This window comes from Spermophilus citellus, assembly GCF_964194105.1.
Source record: "Spermophilus citellus genome assembly, chromosome: 17".
NCBI lineage: Eukaryota > Metazoa > Chordata > Mammalia > Rodentia > Sciuridae > Spermophilus > Spermophilus citellus.
Window position 1 is genome coordinate 55863937 of NC_138199.1, and position 23423 is coordinate 55887359.

At 48.7% G+C, this 23423-nt stretch overlaps 1 protein-coding gene across 9 annotated transcripts; it reads left to right on the forward strand.

The window, feature by feature from the left end:
- Positions 1-4681: 4681 nt before the first annotated feature.
- On the forward strand, positions 4682-20596 carry ETV4 (ETS variant transcription factor 4). Of its 9 annotated transcripts, none has more exons than XM_081272496.1 (16): positions 4682-4868; positions 5395-5505; positions 5694-5787; positions 6027-6074; positions 7023-7046; positions 7343-7671; positions 8011-8086; positions 13418-13471; positions 14955-15081; positions 15559-15726; positions 15946-16211; positions 18084-18158; positions 18299-18367; positions 18586-18758; positions 19361-19462; positions 19714-20596. In XM_081272496.1, exons 2-16 carry the CDS (start codon positions 5446-5448, stop codon positions 19936-19938), a joined length of 1890 nt encoding a protein of 629 aa, XP_081128622.1. In that variant the 5' UTR covers positions 4682-4868; positions 5395-5445; the 3' UTR covers positions 19939-20596. The 9 variants fall into 9 exon arrangements, with proteins under 9 accessions (XP_081128622.1, XP_081128624.1, XP_081128625.1 ...); XM_081272497.1 differs by lacking the exon at positions 4682-4868 and adding an exon at positions 5148-5266; XM_081272498.1 differs by lacking the exon at positions 18299-18367.
- Positions 20597-23423: the final 2827 nt, after the last annotated feature.

Below are 23423 nucleotides of genomic sequence, written 5' to 3' on the forward strand. Positions count from 1 at the left end.
CCTTGTCCCTGCCTGAGCAAGCTGGGTGTCCACTAGGTTGCCCATTATTTCTGATGACAAGAGCAAATATAGACACTCTCGCAGAGCTGAGGAGAGACTAAGTGGAATAAATGACATTTAATCTTTAAAGAGAGAAATTGCCTTCCTCACAGAGCCCCGCCCAGCAGGAGCTGCAGCCCTTCATAATTCAAGTCTGCACTTAATTAAAAAGGGGAGCATCCTGGACTCTGCCCAACTGGCTCAGATTCCATTCTAATTCTTCAAACTGTTGACATTTGTCCGTTTGTCTCTCTTGGACAGAAAGGGAAAAAAATCAAAAGGAAGAAATTCTTATATCCTGCAGCTTTCAGAGAAGGCCTGTCTTTGAGCTGTGGTGCTTTTTCTAGAAGCAGTGAGGGCTGAAATCTAACAGGGAGAGACCCAACAGGACAAAAAAAAAGGCTTTGCATTTTCAGGAGAGTCCTGAGCTACTGCAGGCAGAAAATGTGAAAAGCTTAAGTCACCAGCACCTTCTAAAAATAAAAACTGCTTTCTGTAGGGAACTCTTGGTCTCTGGCCTCCAGGAGTTAGGCTCAACCTTTCTTCTTGAGATAATATTACAAATGAAACGAGGACATATTTATTCAGCCTTGTTTAAAAATATATTTAAAAATGTGTACCACATTAGGTTTTTAACAAGTTTCAATTATAGCTCCCCAAAAGGTTCCAGCTCTCCCCCTCCCCCAGAGAAAAGAATCCTAAAATCAGCCCTTTCCAGGGATTGGCTTGGTCCCACAGAAGTCATTGTGGGGACTAGGGATATAGCTCAGTTGGTAGAGTGCTTACCTCGCATGCACAAATCCCTGGGTTCAATCCCCAGCACACTGGGGGGGAAAAATAGAAGTCATTGTGTTCATAACTATACTCCTGGGAATGTCACTACTGTCACGCACAGATGGAGGGCCACAGATGGAGGCTCTCTCAAGGGAACCAGAACCTCCAATCTCAGATTGCTGACTGTCAGGAAGATCCCTCAGGAGTCCAGCTCCCAAAGCTCTTGGGTACACCCAACCTCTACCCTGCCCAAGGGAAAGAGAATCCTCATCCATTTTGTTTTCTTTTGTTTTTGGTACTGGGTATTGAAGCCAGGGGCGTTTTACCACCAAACTATATCCTTAGCTTATTTATTTATTTATTTATTTATTTTTATTATTTATTTTTTTGGGGGGGATATTGGGGATTGGACACAGGGGCACTCAACCAGCCACATCCCTAGCTCTGTTTTGTATTTTATTTAGAGACAGGGTCTCACTGAGTTGCTTAGCACCTCACTTTTGCTGAGGCTGGCTTTGATCCTCCAGTCTCAGCCTCCTGAATTGCTGGGATTACAGGTATGCACCAACATGCCTGGCCATTCTTAGCCTTTAAAAAAAAAAAAAAAATTTTTTTTTTGGTACCAGGCATAAACCTAGGGGCACTTAACTACTGAACCACATCTCCAGCCCTTCTTTGTATTTTATTTAGAGAGGGTCTCCCTGAGTTGCTTATGACCTCAGTAAATTGCTGAGGCTGGCTTTGAACTTTCAATCTCCCTGCCTCAGGCTCCTGAGCTGCTAGAATTACACTACAACCAGCAATTTTTTTTTTTTTTTTTTTTTTTGTGACAGGGTCTCCCTAAATTGCTTAGGATATCACTAAGTTGCTGAGGCTAGACTTGAATTTTTTTTAATATTTTATTTACATTTTAGTTTTCAGCAGAGACAACATCTTTGTATGTGGTGCTGAGGATCTAACCTGGGCCGCACCCATGCCAGGGGAGCATGCTACCGCGCTACTGCTTGAGCCACATCCCCAGCCCCGTAGCCTTGAATTTTTGATCCTCCTGCCTCAATCTTTTGAGTAGCTGGGATTATAGTACAGCACCCAGCTGAGAGTCCTCATCTTTAGGAATTTCATCCAGAGATTGCTCTCCTCTACCAGAGTGCCCCCAGCTTTACCTATATTCTGTGGCTCAATATGGTCCCTGATGGTGGACTGGAGGGAGGGCCCTCTGTTCTGTGAGGTCTCAAGAGATCTCTGGCTAAGTGGAAGGTGAAACAGAACAAGGAAAGCAATTTCTTTACCTCCCTCCCAAGAGCATTCTCCCATAGCAGTACTTTTCCCATAATGTTTAAGGCAATATATGTTGGCAAGATATGTATAAAGATATTTGTGCTAGAAGATACTAGGAGAGTATCTCCTATGATTTCTAGCCTGAAAGATGGGGTGGTGGATTATAGATATACTCTGAGATGACCTGAGAAAACCTATGAAACTTTTGTTCAGAAAAAATGAAACACACACACACACACACACACACACACACACACTAATATAAAATTAGTTTCAGGGCATGCACATCCCAAGTTCAGAATCTCTGTATTTTAGAGGACTTTAGAGGGTACATTGTCATGGAGACCACAAAAGAACTGATTTTCTGGAAGAATCCTCCCCCACTTCTCTTGGCCTCAGAACTAACTACTCCCTAAACTTGTTCCAGCCCAAAACTGGGATTTGCTTGGGCTTGTCTCTCTAGCCTTGGGAAGGGTTCCTGCTAAGCTCCATTAATTTGGTCTTAATTGTACATATTCACCAAACAAGCATTTCATGCAAACCACATGAATACAAAGAAAGGTCAGGGAAGACTTAAGAAACAAATGAGCTCTCCTCTCCTCCAGGCCCTGGAGAACTCTCCAATACAGGGATGTCTGCACCATGAAGCAGAAAAGAAGACAGCCACACCACAGTGATAGGTGAGAATGCTCACAGAACTGACCCAGGCTGTCTTGGAAGGCTTATTGGAGAGGGCTTATTGGAGGGGAGGAACATTCATGGGCCTTAAAGAACATTTCAGCAGAGAAGGGGAATTTATTTTTATATGCCCAAGGTGATCTTATGGAATGAGCTGTAAAAGGGTGCCAGAGGTTTTATATTCTAGTTTCAGTTTTGATCCAGATGGGCTGGAAGAGCTTGCATGTATTATTTCTCGCCCTGATGTAGGGGTGCACGCCTGTAATCCCAGGGATTCGGGAGGATGAGGCAGGAAGATCACAGGTTTGAGGCTAGCTTCAGCAATTTAGTAAGAGACCCTCAGCAATTTAGAATGATCCTGTCTCAAAATAATAATTTTTTTAAAAAGCAAGAAAGTAATGAAAGGATTGGAGATGTAATTCAGTGGTAAAGCATCCCTGTGTTCAATCCCCAGTACAAAAAAAAAAAAAATAGAAATACTTCCTGGACCTCACTGCCTCAGCTGTAAAGCCGAAGAGCAGTCCTTAGTGGTCTGGGGTTTGGATAGTCTCTTGTGTTAAATCACAAGCCAGGAGCTGGGGTTGTGGCTAAGTGGTACAGCACTCGCCTAGCATGTGCAAGGCCCTGGGTTCAATCCTCAGCACCATACAAAAATAAATAAATAAATAAATAAATAAATAAATAAATAAATAAATAAATAAATAAAAATAAAGGTATTGTGTCCAACTACTACTAAAAAATAAATATTAAAAATTAAATAAATCACAAACCGGTGAGGAAGCAATATCAGACATTTCTATGCACTATCTCAAAGTAGTGCATTGACTAAAGACCTAGAGAATGTCTCGGAGAAAGCCTTGGGAGGCTTCATGTTCTGTGTGTACCAATGGCTGTACCTGGAGCAACCTAGCACAGTCTCTGACACAATAAATATTTATTGGATGGAGTGATGAACAAAGGACGTGACAGAGACTATTACCAGATCTTATTGGTCAAAATTGAGACCTATCATGCCCCTAAGTCATCAGATCATTTGGGGCCTTTGCTCCCCAGTAGCCCATGCTTGCTTTCAGGTAAGAGAGAAGAAAGATGTCTAAGAGGAAATTATGTTTTCAGACATCAACTAACCTGAGCCTTTGGTTTTTACAGTAATGAAAGTAGGTCACAAAGCAGCTCTGCAAAGTACAGACCCTTGAGGAAAACCCTGGATTGGATGCCAATTTACATTCATTGAGCACCTACTGCAATCCATTGTTGAAACATGGCTTAATTCATTAAATCATGGTCTCACAGGGCTTCAATGGAGAGCGTGAGGGTGGGAGCATTGAGGCTGTAAACACTTGCGGTACTGACTGACCTCAGTACCTCTCTGAGCTTTCAATATATGTGAAATGGAACCAATAAATCCGCTACAACAGCTTATGTTAACGAAATGATCACGTGGAAGCAAAGTGCTTCATAAATGCTAGTTATTATTGTTCCTTCGGGCACACAAGGCGCTCGCTTCCCCCACAGGGTACATACACCGACGGGTTCACAATCTCACGTATACGCAGATGCATAGAGACGTGTGCCGACGCCAGCCGCAGAAGCTCGCGGGCGCCTCAAACCCCAGCTCAACGCAGAGCCCCATAGAGAAGCTACTGGATCCTGGGCTTCCCTCCTTTCTCTCAGTTCTTTATGAATGAACTCCGGCCGCGAGGAGTTTTTTTTTTTTTTTTTTTTTTTTTTTTATGAATGGGAGCCCAGGACGTGAATGAAACCGGGAGCCAACCCCTGTATTCTGATTGGTTACCACGGCTGGGAAACTCCGCCCCCCTGCTCCGCTGGGCGAGTCTCGGGATTGGCGGGCGTGCCCGACCCTAGGGTTTCATTCACAAAAGTCAATGAAACAAAGGGAACGGGTTGGGGGGGAGAGAACCAGGGCCGAGGCAAAGGAAATGCACCAATCAGCTGCTCCCCCGGGCTCACAACTGTCTGCGGCGCCCGGAAAACAAGCCGGTGCGCAGGGGACCTGGGGCAGGGGCCGCCTCGCTCCGGCCTAGCCCCGCGGCCCTCGGTGTGGTTCCCTGGCTCCAGCACCGACGCCCCGGCCTCAGGTGAGGCTGCAGGAGAGGGAGGATGGAAGGGAGTGTGTCTGTGATTCCCCTCTTGGCCTCCAACACACCGAGCTCATCTCACCGCCCGCCTCCGCAGATTCCAGGGACTCTGGGTGGGAGGCGCTGGGATTCGGAGTTGGAGGGGGCTCCGGAGTTGTGGGTGTGCGAATGGTGCGCTTTGCTTGCTCCGTAGCGCGCGCCCGCGCGCGCCCGCGTACACACACACACACACACACACACACACACACACACAGTCTTATGTAACCGAGTTCGGGCAGAGCAGGGCTGCAGAAAGCAGAAACAGATCCCGGCTCCCGGGAGCAGGTGGGACCTCCTTTGGCGGGAGGGGAGTGGTGACTGCTCACGGCCCAGCAGCCAGAAACCTCCACTTCGTCCCAGTGAGTCGGAGAAGTTTCACCATTGGACCCTGAGCCTCGGGAATGTCCCTTCCCCGTCACCCTGACCCCCTCTCACTGTAGCTCTCCCAGGACCTTGTGCGAATACAGCCTCCTCCCTCCCTCCCCAGGTCTCTTCCCCCGCGCGGGGCCCCGGCCGTGTAGCCGGAGGGAGCGGCCGGATGGAGCGGAGGATGAAAGGCGGATACTTGGACCAGCAAGTGCCCTACACCTTCTGCAGCGTGAGCGCCGCGCCGGCCTCCACGCCCGCCCCCTCCCTGCACCCCGCCCCTGCTAGCCCCACAGCCTCCTCCGGGCGGTCCCAGCGGGGTCCTGGGTGGCCCGGTCCCTGAGTCACCCTGGGACCCCAACCCCGCCACCGGGGTAGGCGCCTCAGGGTGACTTGGGAGTACTCTCCCCCTTCTCGCAGAAATCGCCCGGAAATGGGAGCTTGCGCGAAGCGCTGATGATCCCGCAGGGGAAGCTCATGGACCCGGGCTCCCTGCCGCCTCCCGACTCTGAAGGTAAAGAGCCTGAGAGATAAACTGCGACCCTTTCCCCACTCCCCACACCCACATACCAAGGACTGATCCTGGAAATACCCTACACCCCATTTTCCAAAAAGACTCTCCCTCTAAGGGACTCTGTTCATTTTTCTTGGCCCCTACCCCCAAGGTGGAGGGGGGACACTGCGGTTACTAAGGGTTCCTTTTCTCTCACCATTCCCTCCACCTCACCACCAATTTCATTATTCATCCTTCAGATCTCTTCCAGGATCTAAGTCACTTCCAGGAGACATGGCTTGCTGAAGGTGAGTAGTTTCTTGGCCTTTTCTATTATTTGGGGGGCAGACGGCGGGGTGGAGGTGCTAACAGTCCCATCTAACCTACTTCCTCTGTCTCCTGTCCTTATTCAAGGAGTTCTCCAAGACCCCTTCCCCAAGTCCCTGGCCACTCCGCTCTCCCCAGAGCCCAGTGTGGACACTTATATTGATATTTATTTTCTCTGCCCTAAGCCAGGCTTGTGTAACTAGGACCAGGGATGAATCAGACCATTGTGTGGGGTATTTGCTTATTTGAATGGAACTTGGCTCCAGGCCCATTTTCCTGGTTGAAATTTTCATTTGCAAAGTTTGTTTGGCAGGAACCACCAGGCCTAGGTGCATGTTGGGGTGTTGGAGGGGGTCAGCGAGGGACAGTAGGATGAGAAGAAGCAATTAATTTGTTACCTATCTTTGGGAGTTGCCAAAACATTGATCCTTATCCCTTTGGTTTCTCTTCCAAACTCCTAGGGCCAATTTACTGTCTAAGCCAAAAAAAAAAAAAAAAAAAAAAAAAGTTTCAATAATTCTTTTTTCTGCACTTTGGCAAAGAGGATCTGAGGCTGACTCCCCAAATAGCCTTGATTGTATTTTTAATGACAAGGGTCTTTGCCTCCTGGAGGTCTCCACCCCCAGGCAAATTCCCCCCTTCCTGTATGCTGGGGGGTTAGTTACAAGCTGGCCAGGATGGGGTCAGTGGCCGGGCCTCCTCTGGGTGGGGTAGTGTGTTCTGGTTGGATTCTTTGGTGTGTTTTGGTGGGGCCTGAGGGTGTCACTGGTGGGGTTGCAGGTGGGAGATGTCATGGTGGTTTAGAAAGTTTGAGAAGGGTTAACACTCCCATCTTGGTTAACACTCCTTTTATTTTAACACTCAGAAAACCAAGATATCAAAAACACTGGAATCCCTTTTTGAGTTTTTTTTTTTCCCCTCTTCCTTAGGATCTCTACATTTCTCTACCCTGGGTATCCTTCTTTGGAAATTGTTTGAACTTAAACCCAATTCCCCCAGAATCCTCCAAAGAAGGTTGGGGTAGAAAGAAAAGACCTCCGGCTCTATCTGTAGAGGGGAGACTAGGTCTGTCTTGGCGATTATGTTATCTCAAAAATATATATGTTGCCGGAATGACTATTTAGCATAGACCATGTCCTCAAGACATTCTGTGGGATTAAGGCTCACTGGATGTGTGGGTGCTGGAGGAATCTGGGTTCTGGGGTCTTTGTGTGCATCTTCTCTGACTTTGCATCTCCTGTGTGGCCAGCTCCCAGTTATAGGCAGAGCTTTGCCAGGGTTGGCTCCCCCCCTCCAGGTTCCGGAGCTGGGCTGGAGCTAAAGAACGCGGAGGTGTCAGTTTCCACGGACTCTCAAACACTTCCTTTCCCAGAGCCTGATTTCAGTCTGACTTCCCAAGCTCCTTCCCTTGCCTGTCAGCTGAGGGTCCTGACAGTGGGCAGCTCCAGGACTGTGAGCTGGGGTGGACTTGGAGGTTGGCATTTTGGCAGCAGTTGGTCCATTTATGCCTGGATTTGGGATGGAAGGGGGAGGAAAAATGTTCTCATCTCTCAACCTTGGAAGCCCCACCCCTTTGTGGTAGGTCTAGAGATGGTGCGTGTATCTATCTGCATGTGTCAATATGACAGTGTGCATGTGTGTTTGTGTATGCACTCGCGTGCTTGTGTGTGTGTGTGTGTGTGTGTGTGTGTGTGTGTGTGTTACATGCTGCTGCCTTAGCAGTCCCTGTACATTTAAATCCAGTGGGTGTGGAGGTGGGGGTGGGGAATGCAAGGCGGAGGGGGAGCTGGGATCTCCTTGGTTCCCTCTCCTTCCTTCTGAGGGAGCAGCTCAGGTTCCCAGCTGGCGATGGATGGCCAGGCCTGAGGGGGGGATGCTGAGGCCACTTGCTTCTTCTCATTCTCTCTGCGGAGACAGATGCAGCTGCCGGGGCCCTGTCCCCCTGCACCATCCCAGCACCACCCCAGCCTCCTCTCCTGCCTCTTCCCACCAGGTCAGTGTCCCCTGCAGCCCAGGGGGAACTTTGGGGTGGCAGGGAGGGACTATTTCCTTTGGAAACTTGCCAGTGGTGGGGTACATCAGGAGAAGTGGGTGCCAGAGCCCAACAACCCCCCATCCCTCAGCTTGGTTTCTTCCTAGAGACTCAATTTGGAGAGAAGCAGCGGATCCTTGTAGTGTGGGTGGGGCTGTGGTGAACTGGGTGATGACCAGGTTGACCTGAGCAGGTATAGAAAGATATTGATGGGGTTGCAAGTTCTACATCTGATATCCGGACATTGGGGATGAGCATTGGTGAGACTCTTTAGAGGCAGCTTAGATATCTTTGGGGTTGGGATTTTCTTAGACAGAAGGGGATGAAGTGAGGCTAGGAAGATGTGTCTTGATTTCTGGAGAAATCTATTGAGATGCTGGAGAAAGGATCAGGCTGTCACAGGGAAATCCAGGCTCAGGCAGGCTGAGCCCAAGATGCATTTGGTTATGGTGAAAGATGTGCTGGTTCTAGTCCTGGGTTCCTTTCTGGCTTGTCAGGAATCTTTAGGAACCCTTGGGAACAATGACTTTGTGGTGTATTTGGTAGCATGAAACATTGACTCTGAGCCACGTATATCCTTTGTATGAGGCTGGGGTCTGTGAGTTCCCAGAAGCCTTGGGATAGGTTCCAGGGGTCCTTCATTCCTCTGATAATGCGTGTAAAATTTTCAGGCGTGCACCATATACAATGGTATATGGATTTTTCTAGGAAGAAAACAATCTCTAGCTTTTAATCAGATTCTAAAGGGATGGATCTGCGCTCGCTTTTCACAAAAATCATTACTCCTGACCCCTCTTCCAAGGGCTCCCATCCCCTTGCCCTTTGGCTTCTCCTCACCTCATCTGTAAGTCCCAAAAGAGACCCCATGTGTGAAGGGTGTACGTGGAGGATGTGTTTCACCCCTGGGTTGCCATGTTGCTGCAAGGGCAAAGTACAGCAATTGGGGTGTGTGCATCCCCTAATGTACAAGTCTGTGGGCCTGCATGCAGGCGCCTCAGCATGTCTGTGGGGAGAGATGAGGTTAACCCCCTCCTCAGTCTTCCCTAGCTCAATGCCTCCTTCACCATCTTTTTTCCTCCTCCCCTTCCAGAACTCTTCTGGAGACAAATGTCCCCTCCACAGATAGAGAACTGGTTCCTTCCAGTATCAAGGCTGCCAGGGTGGGGGCAGGGTGAGGGTGAGAGCTGAAGCCAGTGGCAACACAATGGAGCAGAAGCTCCAGAGAATACATGTCTAGCCCTTTCACCCTAAGACTGACTCCTGGGAAGGTGACGGGCATCCATGTGTAGATAGATGGGTAATGTCTATGGTGGGCTTCACTGCTTAGCTATGTTAACTTCCTAATTTTTTGGAGCCCCTTTTGGGAGGCCCTCAAGTCCTTCTTTTACGGACTCCCTGTTGGAAGGACAGCCCCTAAAAATCTCTTTCTCTGTCTTTCTCTATCTGGGCATTTTGCTGATTTGACCCCTTTCCTTCCCCCTTCTTAATCATCTGCCATGACCCCAGGCAGATCATCCCCACCTTACTGCCAAGATGGAACTGGGGCAGACCCTGGCACACTGGCTCAATAGCCAGAATTCAGCCAAGTCAACAAGTAAATAGGGTGGTGTTTAAAAAAGAAAGAAAGAAAAATAAATAGAGTGGTATTCACTCAGGACCAAACCTGGTAATTAAAAATTCTCCTGCTCTCCAGGAACGCAAGGCTCTGCTGCTGTTCCTATTTCTATCCTTGTTGATGGTGTCTGGGTGACTGAGGGTTCTGATCTACCCTTTTGGGAGAAGGCCAGTGCCTGGGAGGAGGGGCTAATCAGGGACTGGGTTCACTCCTGGCTCTGGGGAGAGAATGGCCACACCTCTTTTGGGGTGGGAGCTGTATGCTGGGGGAAGCCTCCTCTGGGGGGTTCTGGTTCAGCTTTCGGGCTTGAGGCAAGATGACCTCCAGGGCTCTGTGCTCTCTAGCTCAGTGACGTCATCAGGAGATGCCCCTAGCCCATTACCTCAGTGGAAACTGACCGCTAATGAGGCCCCATGAGGGGCCTAGACTACGTCAGCCACCCCAAAGTTCTGTACTTCCCTTGCCCTTGGGACTAAGTAGCAAAGAGGGAATGTTGCTCCCCCTTCCTGACACCTTTGGGGTATGGCCTATGAAGGGACAAGGGGTGAACTTATACCTTGAGCAGCTGAGCAGTTCTGCAACCTTTCCTTTATTCCTGTGCTTTCCAAATGAGTTTATCCTTAAGTGTCATTAGGGTCGGTTGTTAAAAATGCAGGTTCCTGGCTGGGGATGTGGCTCAGTGGTAGAGTGCTTAGCATGCCCAAGGCCCTGGATTTAATCCCTAGCATCACCACACACACACACACACATACACACAATGCCTGGGCTACCTTGTCCCATAGAAAGAGACTTTCCAGGGGAAAGGACTGGGAATCAGTGTATGGTAATAAAGCCCAGGAGATTCTTGAATCAGGCCAGTTGGGGAATGGCTGGCCACCTTTGTGCTATAGTTGGGCTCCTGAAAAGATGTGTGTGAGCTGCGTGTTTACGCCAAGGTATTTCATGTCCTTCTGATTTATCTGATCACTTTAGAATTGTATTATATTGACTACCACAAATTCTTCTTTAATTGATGTGACTCCTGATTCTTAAACTTCCTCACTACCATCTCTGTCAAGAAATCAACTATCTATAAACCTATATTTAAGAGCATTTGACCCCTCTGATACTTAAAGCAAAGTTGTGAAAGATCCTTCTGCCAAACAGCTTACCACAGTCCTTTACAAATGTAAAAGACCTTGTAAAATGTGCTTTTGGGGACTGGCTCTGCCTCTTGTGTCACTTGATGTGGGGAGAGGGGGAACCTCAGGGTGAGGGAAGGGCTGGCTTAGTTAGATCTCCTACCTTTTTTTTCCCCCCAACATTTATTTTTTAGTTTTAGATGGACACAATATCTTTATTTTATCTTTATGTGGTGCTGAGGATTGAACCCAGTACCTCATGCATGGTGGATGAGCACTCCACCACCACTGAGCCACAACCCTGCCCTTTCCTTCTTGTTCCTAGGCCCCAAATGCTGGCTTGTGTGAGCCTGAGGAAAGGGGTCAGAGAATAAGGCTTTAGGTATCTGCTCTGAACCAGACCCTTCTCTGGGTGCTGGAGAATCAGATGAACAAGACAGATGAAGCCCTTGCCCTTGTGGAGTTTAACTTTCTGGTGGAGGAGATGGACAATAAATATGAACATTCATTAAGAAGATAAGTTTAGGGCCACAGATGTTGGAGAGAAATTCAAACAGATATGAGCCTGGTGCAGTGGCACACACCTGTAATCAGGAAGCTGAGGCAGGAGGGATCACAAGTTCAAAGCCAGCCTCAGCAACTTAGCAAGGTCCTAAGCAACTTAGTGAGACCCTGTCTCTAAATAAATTTTTATAAAGGGGCTGGGTATGTGGCTCAGTGGTTAAGCATCCTTAGGTTCAGTTCCCAGTTTAAAAAAAAAAAAAAAAAAAAGTGATAGAAAGCCAGGAGGGATCACTTTGAGTGGTCAGACAGGCCTCTGAAGAGGTGTCAAAGTGAGTTGAGACCTTGATAGCCAGAAAATAAAAGCAGGCAAGGATCTGGGGAGGAGGGGCTGAGTTTAATAGGGTTGAAGGCTAAAGAGGAGACCAGAATGCTAAAGAGTGACAGGCAGGACCATGCTGGGCCTGGGAAGCCAAGAATAAGAGTTTGGATTTCATACTTTAAGCAAGAGAGAAAAATAATTAGATTTTTTTTTTTTTTTTTTTTTTTTTTTGTAAAAAGATCACTCTAGAGGCTGGGTTTGTGGCTCAGTGGTAGAGCACTTGTCTAGCATGTGTGAGTCACTATGTTCAATTCTCAGCACTGCATAAAAATAAATAAATAAAGATCCATCAACAACTAATAAAAATATTAAAAAAAAAAGATCACTCTGACAGCTGTGTAGAGAACATCAGGCTGTAGGAGGTGAGAGTGGGAGCAGAGAATTCCCAGAAGAGGGTGTGACTTGAAATCCAAGTCAGAAACTGTGGAGCCTTGACCTGGGGGACACTTGAAAGATGGGGGTGTGTTTGTACAGGTTGGGGATGTGGAGGTAGCCATCTCTAGCTATCTCCTTGTGCTCCTCACCAGCCATTCTGAACTCTGAGTTGTTTTATCCATCAGTTTCCACATTGTCCAATTTGAGAGCAGTCTCCAGGGCATGAGAGTTCAGTCTTTTTGGGCTACAGGTTCCGTTGCTTCACCTTAGATCCAGTCACTTCCTGGACTATCAGAAAGTTCTTCTTGGTGTCTACCCTTCTTCCCCTTCCTGCTGTAATCCTTTTTTTTTTCCCCTTAAGAGAGAGCAAAAGTGGGCCAAAACACTGGGGTTCAGGGAGGTACTCCACTGTACATCCATCTGAGAAGCCCACTTCTGGAAAGGCCAGGATAAGAACTACAATTTAGAGTCCGGATGTGCCAGGATGAGCTGCTGTTCTATTTTTGTTTTCCTGACTATTTTCAAACCCAGCTCCACCCACCTGGCACTGTAGGAGTGCTTCTTAGACCTCCAGGCTTGGGAACCCTGCTCTCTCCAGTCTCCTCCTCTCCCATCCTCTGTCCTCTTTTCGCCTTTCTTGAACCTTCCTCTTTCCTCTTAGATCTCCTTTCCTGGGATTTAAAACTCTTGGGCATCTCAAAATCATCTGGAACATTGTTTAAAATGCAGATTCCTGGGGGCTGGGACTATAGCTCAGTGGCAGAGCACTTGCCTAGCATTCGTGAGGTACTGGGTTCAATCCTCAACACTACATTAAAAAAAATAAACATATAAAATAAAGGCATTGTGTCCATCTACAAGTATTAAAAAAAATTTTAAAATGCAGATTCCTGGACCTTCCCATATTCTGAATCTCCCCATTTGATTCCAGATCCATAGGATCCCACTCCTTGTAACCCCTGCCCATCCCAGGTGGGACTCTGCTGTGGGCTCAGAGGGAGCTGGGTAATCTCTGAAGGGCGGGCCTGTCTGCACTTAAGAAAAGTGAAGGGAATAAAGACAAAGCATCAAGGAAAAGATTGGAATCTGCTCAGACAGGTTCTGGGAACATGCAGTCTTTCCTCCAGGGTCTTAGTGGAGCCTAGGGGTGGAGGTGGAGTTGCCTGCAGTCTAAGGAAGGCTGTTGTTCCCTCCAGGGCTGGTACTGATCTGCAGGGTTGCAATAATGGTTCTGCCAGGGGCTGCCACTTAGGGTTCCAATGTTGGACTCACCTCTGACTTCTGACCTCTCTCTGCAGCTCAGGTACCAGACAGTGATGAGCAGTTTGTTCCTGATTTCCATTCAGAAAACTGTGAGTACAGGGCTTTGGGTGGAGGGAGTTGGGAAAGGGGGGGCTGGAGGGGTTGTGGGGATAGGAAATGAGTCATAGGAATAGCACCTGAGACCAGTTTACTTTCTCCTAAAGAAAGGGTGAAGGTCAGGGCTCCCCATTCTTGGGTATGGACTCAAAGACCAAGGAAATAACTGGGAGATAAAGCCCTACGTCCAAATGTGGGGTTTGTCTCCCCCTAGCCGTGTGACCTTGGAGCAGGATACTTTCTCTGTCTGATCCTGCATTTCCTTGTGTCTAAAGTGAGGGGCTTAGGCCTATTCAGTAGAACCCAGTTCTGTTGTTTTCTAAGGTTTTATACAATTCAGGTGATTTTGCCCCTCAGGAGACATTTTGCAATATAGACATTTTTTTGTTTTGATGTTACTGGCATCTAGTGAATGGGTAGAGGCCAACAGTGTTTCTAGAAAAAAAAATTCTATGATGCTCAAGTCAGCCACCCACATAAATAAATAAATAAACAAACAAATAAATAAATAAATAAAATGTCCAGCCTCAATATCAATAATGCCACCATTGAAAAATGCTGCTTTGCCCGGTGCAGTGGCACATGCCTGTAATCCCAGTAACTCAGGAGGCAGGAGGATCACAGTTCAAGGCCAGCCTCAGCAAATTAGCAAGGCTCTAAGAAAGTTAGTGAGATCCTGTCTCAATATAAAAAATGAAAAGGGCTGGGGATGTGGCTCAGTGGTTAAGCACCGCTGGGTAGTTCAATCACCAGTACAAAAAAAAAATAACAACAAACAAACAAACAAAAAAAAAAAAAACAGAAAAATGCTCCTTTAATGTCAGATACTTTGCTTCCAACTATCTTTACCAATGAAATGATACAGGGCGCAAAGAATGAAAAACAAGTAACAGAACCATTGATGACAGGGCCTTTGACAGGAGTGCAGTAAGCCAGGATGTCATGTACACTGGCAGCCAGGCCTGGTAGCTGGACTTAGGGAACCCAGTAAGGGCCATAGGAAAGGACAATGCTCTTCACAGATAATTAGGAGCATGTGTATGCTTTTCAGCTGACATTCAAGCGGGCTAATATCCAACCTTAACTAGAAAGATTCTTTATAGCACCAAATAAGAAAACATGTCCCTCCCTTGGAACTTTCCAGGGCACTCAGGAAAACCAAAGGCCCTAGGTCCAAGGTGCTCCTTCCTACAAAGGGTTTTCTGGGATGAGAGCTTGCATTTATTATGTTGACATTTTAGATAGTTTCTTTGGTTAATACTGGTCATTAGGCTGATGTCTAAAACTAGATATAATGAAAACAGCCAAAATGTTCAAGTGTCTAACTACAGATCTTAGAAAATTGAGACCCAGAGAGGAGAGGAAGATGTACCAGTGACCCAGCTAGTCCTCAGAGAATAGAAGGTGTTAGAAGCCCTGTCTGCCTCTTGTGTGACATACTCTGCCCTTGTTCTGCCCTCATCCCTACCTGTGCAGTAGCTTTCCATAGCCCCACCACCAGGATCAAGAAGGAGCCCCAGAGTCCCTGCACAGATCCGGCCCTGTCCTGCAGCAGAAAGCCGCCACTTCCCTACCACCATGGCGAGCAGTGCCTTTATTCCAGGTGAGTCCCATCATGGGCACGGTGAAGGGTAGTCAAGGTGTCAGAAGGAGGGAGGAGCTCCGACTTGGGGTGGAGGGCTTCAGGGAAACCACCCCCCATGAACAGAGGCAGCAGTGGATGCAAGTGACAACAGAGGGGATTTCTTAGCTCCTGTAAGGAGCAGCCCAGATAAGGACTTCCTCTAAGTAGGCAGGAGGGACAATGCAAAGGATGGCTTCAGGGACATGTGTTAAGGCCAGGCAGACTGCTTTCACTCAGAGGCCTACTGTGACAAAAACACATTTGCTCTGGACAGGGGAGAGGTGTTCTTAAGATTAGGCCTGTTTCAGAATTGAGAAGAGAAAGAATTCACTTAGGGCTGAGTCCCAGTCCCTTCTGCCCTTCCTTTCCTTGTAATCCCTGTTATTTCACTTCCCTGTGAAGGATTCAAAGATGCTCACCCAGCTTCTCTTCCTTCTCATCCCGGTCTCCCCTTAGCTCCAGTGCCTATGACCCCCCCAGACAAGTCACCATCAAGTCCCCCACTCCTGGTGCCCCTGGACAATCGCCCCTGCAGCCCTTTCCCAGGGCAGAACAACGGAGTTTCCTGAGATCCACTGGCACCTCCCAGCCCCACCCTGGCCATGGGTACCTCGGGGAGCATAGGTAAAGAGACAGATCCACTATACCTGGGGGCCCAGGCCTCACCAGTCTGTCCTCAATCCCTGAGCTCTCCATAGAGACCTGGCATGGGGGAGAGAGGGAGGAAGGGATACTGAAGCAGGCCCTACTCTAGAGCTCACTGGTCAAGCCTGGGAGTGACAAGCTGGAGGAGGGATTAACATAAGATTCTCTTCTCTTTCTTCTTCATCCAACTACATCCAGCTCCATCTTCCAGCAGCCCCTGGATGTGTGCCACTCCTTCACATCTTCTCAGGGAGGGGGCCGGGAACCCCTCCCAGCCCCCTACCAACACCAGCTATCGGAGCCCTGCCCACCCTACCCCCAACAGAGCTTCAAGCAGGAATACCATGATCCTCTATATGAACAGGCGGGCCAGGCCATAGGCCAGGGTGGGGTCAGTGGGCACAGGTACCCAGGGGCGGGGGTGGTGATCAAACAGGAGCGGACAGACTTCACCTACGACTCAGGTAAGAGACTCTCCTGGGGAGGGCTCAGAGGAGTTTTTCTGGGATTGCCAGGTGGGGTGGCATGTGCTCAATGAGTAGTTCAGTTAAGCCCAGGTGTCTCCACAAGGTTTTTCTATTAACCAGCTCATAAGTTCAACCCACTGATTCACTTTCTCTCCCCCCCCCCCCCCCCCGTGGATTCCAAAGAATTCTCTCTCTTTTTTTTTTTTTTCTTTTTTGTGGTGCTGGGGATTGAACCCAGGGCCTTGTGCATGAGAGGCAAACACTCTACCAACTGAGCTATATCCCCAGCCCAAGAATTGTCATTTTCCAGTCAGCAAACATTCAAATAAAAAGATAAGGGGTATACAGATCTTTGTCCTCAAGTAGCTTATAACAATAGGAGAGTTAAGGTATTTATTTCTATTTGGGTTTTAGTAATCTACTTAAAAAGTAAAGTACTGTATCTGGAACATGAGTGTACAGAGTTGAGGATACAAAGTTGAATAGAATGTGTCACCACTGGTCCCTGTCTCCAGCAGAAGTTTAAAAATACAAAGTGATTTGAATAAGAGAAACATGAACTAGAAACTAGTTAGGCTCTTAGTTTCCCATAGGAATGCAGGGCTAATATATGGTTTCCACATCCCACCCCACCCCCCAAAAGCTGGGTACCTGAAATAGGGACTGCTTTAAATTCTAGTTCCACCTGGCTGTTGACAGGAGTGAGATGTACTCAGCTATGTTCATAAACAGCTATAGTTCAAAGCCTCAACCACAGAGGGAAGACCATTCTCAAGAAGGGCACAGAAAACTGGCTTCTCTTCTTTCCTCCTGATTTCTGTACTAAATTGAAGTCTATCAGCAATTTTGCATTAGAAAAAGAAGTCCAGAGATTAGAGTAGGCGCAGAGCTGGCTAAGAGCTTTAGAACTTCCCTTTTCCTGGTACCCAGTCTTTCAGGGGCAGGGAGGTGAACCACAAACCCCGCAGCTGCCCGACTGAGAACCGGATGGGTGCTCTCGTCCTCAAACCCAGGGCACAGCCAGGCCTGGCTGTGAGGTAGTGGGAGGAGGAGGAGGGAAATGCTCTTGCGGCTGACCTTCAAAGGCTGTAGACCGGAGGGATCTTGTTACATGCCCTTGAACTCCCGCCCCTCCCCCGTCAGCTTCCCTGAATGGAGTCAGGAATTCCATTCACAAAATGGAGGCTTGAATGAAGCCGCCCTCCCGCCTCCTCCCGGAGGTGTCGGGTTTCAGCCTCTCATTCATAGGTGGGAGTGGAGGGGGAGGGCGGGAAGGGGTTGGAACTGGAAAGGGTGGCTTTACACAGCGGGTTCCCGAGGTGGAGTGGGGAGGTTTCAATGCTAAGGAATGGAATTGAGTGCAAAGAGCTGTTAGACCTGAAATAGCAACCCAGTGCCCACCGCTGCTTCCCCAGATGCACGCACGCTCTGGCTCTCACGCACAGGCACAGGCACAGGGCTGAGAACCTGACCTGTTGACCGGACGTTTGCCGGTTCCGAGGGAATCTTAGGCGTGGACACCGAACCCTTTCTCCCCCGGAGGTTCATCTCTCACTCCCCTCCTCCCCCTGAACTCACAGGAAACAGCTGCTCCCTGGAATCTTGGGCCTTGTGGAACAGCTTGCCCAGCCCCAGCTGCTGCCATCTATGCCCTCTGCCCCAGCCCTCAAGCTGAGGGGCTCAAGCCTCGTGCTCCCTCTGGGTGAACTTTCCCTGGGATTTGGTGGTGGGCAGGCAACTGGGAAAGGAACAGTCACCGGAAAGCAGGCTGGCAGGAAGAACTTGAAAGTGTGTAGGACTTCCTCCTCCCCTCTCCCCCCAGCCGCATCCCAGACACCTGTAACATCACCCTTTCTCCACCCCTCACAGATGTCCCTGGGTGTGCATCAATGTACCTCCACACTGAGGGCTTCTCCGCGGCCTCCCCAGGTGATGGGGCCATGGGTAAGGCAGCCCCTCCTTCCCCTGTCAAGCTCTCAAGTTGGGGAGGGGGCTTTGTTGGGGGGAAGGTCTCCTTAGCCAGGAGTCCCTGTGGATTATCAGTAAAGTCTTAGATCTCAGCAACTCCAAACTTCCTCCACAAGGCTATGGCTATGAGAAACCTCTGCGACCATTCCCAGATGATGTCTGCGTTGTCCCTGAGAAATATGAAGGTCAGAGTGATTTCTTCGGAGGGTCAGGGTCTTATCTACATCCCCTACTGGCTGTGTCCCTGAAGAAATCACATTACATTTCATCGATGCAAGTTGGGGGACAAATGGGAAAGGGTCTGGAGAGGCCCCTTGAGGAGACACCCTGGGAGAAGGGAGGAAGTTGGCTGGGGCACCAGAAGACACAAAGCCCCCATACCTCCTATTTCTGCATTCTCCAGGAGACATCAAGCAGGAAGGAGTTGGGGCATTCCGAGAGGGGCCACCCTACCAGCGCCGGGGTGCCTTGCAGCTATGGCAGTTTCTGGTGGCTCTACTGGATGACCCAACGAATGCCCATTTCATTGCCTGGACAGGCCGGGGGATGGAGTTCAAACTAATTGAACCTGAGGAGGTGGGTATATCAGTGTCTCCACCCCTCCTTGCCAATGTCTTTGGAGCCTGGAGATAAGAGAATAGTGGCATGTGCCTTCACTATTACCCTCGTTCTACATGACCTGAGTTCTTGCCAAGCCTGAGTTTGTGAGCTGGTACTAGTTGTATGGCTGGCTTAACATTTGGCACCAAGAATATCAAGTTTTGCCTGGCACAGTAGCACACACCTGTAATCCCATCAACTCAGGAGGTTGAGGCAGGAGAAATCACAAGTCTGGGGCCAGCCTGGGAAAATTAGCAAGACCCTGTTTCAAAAAATAAAAGAAGTCAGGAGTAGGGTTGGGGCTGTGGCTCAGTGGTAGCACACTTGCCTGGCATGTGTGAGGCACTGGGTTTGATTCTCAGCACCACATATATAAATAAATAAAATAAAGGTCTATCAACAACCAAAATTATATTTAAAAAAAAAGTCAGGAGTATATCTGGGAGGTAGATTGACTCTGATTCAACTTCTAGTACACACACAAAAAGAAAATTATCTCAAGTGCCCTGACACCCCACACCCCCACTTTTTCTCTGAGATAGCATCTCCACCCTAAAACTTGTCTCTTTTGTCCTCAGGTCGCTAGGCTCTGGGGCATCCAGAAAAACAGGCCAGCCATGAATTACGACAAGCTGAGCCGCTCACTGCGATACTATTATGAGAAAGGCATCATGCAGAAGGTGGGGAAGAGGGCAGAGAGTCCAAAGACAAGGGGTAGGGGCAGTGACTGTGGGGAGGTGACAGCAAAGGGGCAAGGAGAGCATTTTTCAGCAAGTCTGTAAGAGGAGAAAGTGAACTTCTGAAGGGAATCTGCATGGGAGGGAAAGGTTCCCACACTTCTACCTGGACATGAAGAAGGGCTCTGTCCCCCAGTCCTATCTTGAGGTGGGGTATACCTCGACTGACTGACCTAGCTCCTCTCTCCCCTTAGGTGGCTGGTGAGCGATATGTATACAAATTTGTGTGTGAGCCTGAGGCCCTATTCTCTCTGGCCTTCCCGGACAATCAGCGTCCAGCTCTGAAAGCTGAATTTGACCGGCCAATCAGTGAAGAGGACACAGTCCCTTTGTCCCACTTGGATGAGAGCCCTGCCTACCTCCCAGAGCTGGCTGGCCCTGCCCAGCCCTTTGGCCCCAAGGGTGGCTACTCTTACTAGCCACCAACAACTTCTCCCTCCATCAGGGGTGGGTGCTGCCCTGTGTACATATCAATGAATTTGGTGAAGGCCTCATTCTAAAACCCACAGATGTCTCTGGGGCAGACCCCTGCTATCCCATCAGTTGCCCTGTGGCCCATAGAGTTGCTCACCAGAGTCTTTGGGAAGCAAAAGTGGAAAAAGGGCAAATCTAAAGGTGGAATCTCAGAAGCTCCCTGCTGGGAGGGGGGTCACGTCCATCCTCAGGAGTTCAGGTCAGCCTCTTCCTAAGTCCTACTTGGAGGCCTAAACCCTGTTTCCCTTCCCTACCAGAGAACAAGTGATTGTTCTGTTTCAGGGGACAGAGAAGGAACTTCCCAACTTTATCTTTGCAGGCTAGCCAGGAAGTTCACTTGAGCTCCCCAGTTCTTACATTGTGGGGAGACAGAAGCCTAGACTCTACACTGCCCTAAGCTGTGGCCCTGGAGAACTTGGGATGCCCGATCTTGGTGCTCTCCTCCCGTAGGCAGGAACCTGGGATGGGGATACTGGACAGAGGCAGGGAGGGATGGGTTCCAAGGGGCTCTTTGCCTCTCCTCTGCCTTTTCCTAGGCCCACCCAGGCTTGGGATTCCACCTCCACCTCATCTGCCAGACCTTAATAAAGGCCCCTACTGTTAGTAATGCTTGCTCTTTGCTGCCTTGGGCATGGATCTGGAAGAGAAAGATCTGGACTTGGGGCAGATAACTGAAATTTGGGGCCTGTCCCTGACACTTAATTTCCTATGCTGATTTGGAAAAAAAGTAGTTCACTTCTAACTTTAGCTTTCCTCTGAAAAATGGGCTTCACAATACCTGCTTTTTCCTCTCCCAGAATTATTATTCAAGGACCCAGAAACAACTGATAAGACATACTTTGTAATCTAGGTGGGGCCCCCTTGGCCACTGAAGCATGGTTCCTGCAACAGTATTTATGCCACTGGGGAAGGGGCAGGTGGGATCCTGAGCTGCAAGGCCTTCCCTCTGGGGACTTAGGCAAAGACAGATCTGCAGTTTCTGTGATCACTGTTGCTCCCATGACTGGACGTACCCCAAATTGTATGTCCTGCCTCAGCTCCAAATTGCTATTTTTGCTAGAATTGGAGATAAGTGTTGTCTGGAAAATGAACCAAAGGAGAAAGGCACCTAGGCAAGTGAGTCCTGGGGGAGGCTAGAGCAGGCCAGTGAAGGAGACCTATCTTCCAGGGACTGGGCAGTGGGAAACAGCAGATTCTCCTTGTCCAAATTTGGGAGAGACAAGAGTCCTGAGGGTGGGTAGAAAAGTAACACAGAAGCATGTGACTAAGGAGCTATGACAGGAGGAGTAGCTGAGATGGAGCAGGGTAGAATGGATGTTTCTAGAGCCAGCCCCTCTATCAAGAGCTTCCCAGAAAAGGGGCTGAGGTAAAACCAGGAGCCTCCTGTTCAATCAGAACTGCAGCTATGCTGAGGTGGGGCCAGCCCAGCACTACTAATGCCTGTGCTGCTTATGCTGGCAGCTTCCAGCCCGCACAACTCAACAATGGAGTGATAGCAGGAAGGGATGCCTCTCAACCACTACCCACAAATAAAAAGCAGCATTTTTTCCTAGAAACACAAAACATCAATGTATTGAACAAGAAAATTAATTTTAAACCAGTTTAAAAATATACATTTAATTCCACATTAAAGCCAGGCTATCATGGTAGAAAGAAGGTATTAAAAATCAGGTAGAAACCCGGAGGGCTGGTGCACTTCAGAGGATTTAGATGAGAAGCAGTTTTTAGAGACAGGTCTCCACTGGCTGAGACATTTTGTCTTCTGGACTGTTCATTAACAAGCTGCTCTTCAGAGCTTTGTTTAAATTCTTAAATGTGGAGGGGAACTGCTCCAATGAGATAGTGACAGCATCCACTGGGAGGAAATTCTTTGGGTTGCAGGAGGGACAGCCAAAATGTGCTCCAGACTGGATGAAGCAAACCCGGACCAGCAGCAGAGCTTACCTGCATCCCATCAGGACAGCCCCACATACACAAACACAAGCTGAGACTCAGCACATGTGCAGGGCCAGGAAACTCTGAGCTAGGCTCCTGCTAAGTTGGGGTGAACTGTATACTTTAATGGCCAAGAAGATTCCAACTCTCTGCCTGAGACCCACATCCTCTCCTGGGCTGTCACTCAATCTTGGGAAATAATGGTTCAAGAAAGAGAAACAAGGATCCCATTGTGAGAGCAGTAGGCCAGCTCTACTTCTGAATCTAGACAGGAGTCCCCTTCACCCTTTGAGCAGCCTCAGCTCTGCTGTCAACATGGTTATTCTGATGGACAGTCAAAAGGTCAGACCCCTGCCTTACTGTCAAAGGAGAGAATTCTAGTTTAGAACTGATCAAAGTATACTCACACAGTTGGGCTCCTTCTTACAGAAGGTAGGATGACCAGCCCTGCCATTACTTACCCTTGGCCTGTTAACCATCCCTTTTCAATCTCAGCTTAAAACCCAGACCTCTCCTTAGGCACCAATAATGTCAGTGCCAGTAGGCACCTGGGATGGGCAGAGCCACAAGGCCCAGGAGTTGCTCCAGAATGGGAGATCTAGGCTAGAATTAAGACTGGGGAACTAACAATGGGCCCTGCTTCCCTTTAGGTTACATCTCGTTTCCTACATTGTCTCTCCCATGAGGCCTTACAGGGTGACACATCATGCCCTGTTCCTTGATTACTGGCCTGGCCTCACTAAGAAGCACACTCCAACAGAACTGGGAGGTGCTCACTCAGCTTAATGAAGGGGCAGGGATCTGCAGTCAGCACCCTCCCTGGCCTATATTCTTCTCCCTTGAAATCTCTGTGAACTGAGTGGTTTCTTTGCTGCCCAGTGACAACACACATTCCTTTATATTCCAGAACATCATATAGTCTCGTTCAGTGTTTGACATACAATTCTGCAGTTCTCGTATTGACCTATTTCGGAATTTACTAATACAGGGCTGTGGGAGACAGTGGGAGCAATGCCACGATACAGGTTGTACCCAAGCTTCTCCACAAGCCCCACATCCTACCCCAGCAGGACCTGCCTGCTCCTCCTCCAGGTAAAAAGCATCCTGAGTTGCTGTAAGGGGCTCTAGGAAGTGGCCATTTCCCAAAACCACTAAGAACAAGCCCTGAGCACAGATGCTGGGCTCAGAGAGGTGGTATCTGCTTTCTGCTTGGGATGGGGGAGGAGAGGCTATAATCATAAAATCCCTTTGTTAAAGACCATCAAGGACCTCAGGGCAAAAAATAAAAACAAAATAAAATACAAGTTGTGTCAGTACTTGGCATGTTTCAAAAGGAAATGGGACACACTGTGCATTGTTTGAGCATGGCAGGGGAGGGGGGGGAGGGAGGGAGGGAGGAAAGGAGAGCCTTCTATGTTCAATATGCGGCATCTGTAACCACTCAGGCGCCAGATTCAAGTGCTTTGTGGAATGGATGTGGTTAATCACCAGGCCA

Bases quoted from the DNA above. Each gene is read 5' to 3' on its own strand.
- ETV4 (XM_081272496.1), top strand. From the start codon at position 5,446: ATGGAGCGGAGGATGAAAGGCGGATACTTGGACCAGCAAGTGCCCTAC. The intron at 6,075-7,022 runs GTGAGTAGTTTC...CCTCTTCCTTAG, and splicing joins GGAGACATGGCTTGCTGAAG to GATCTCTACATTTCTCTACC. The intron at 18,368-18,585 runs GTCAGAGTGATT...TGCATTCTCCAG, and splicing joins TGTCCCTGAGAAATATGAAG to GAGACATCAAGCAGGAAGGA.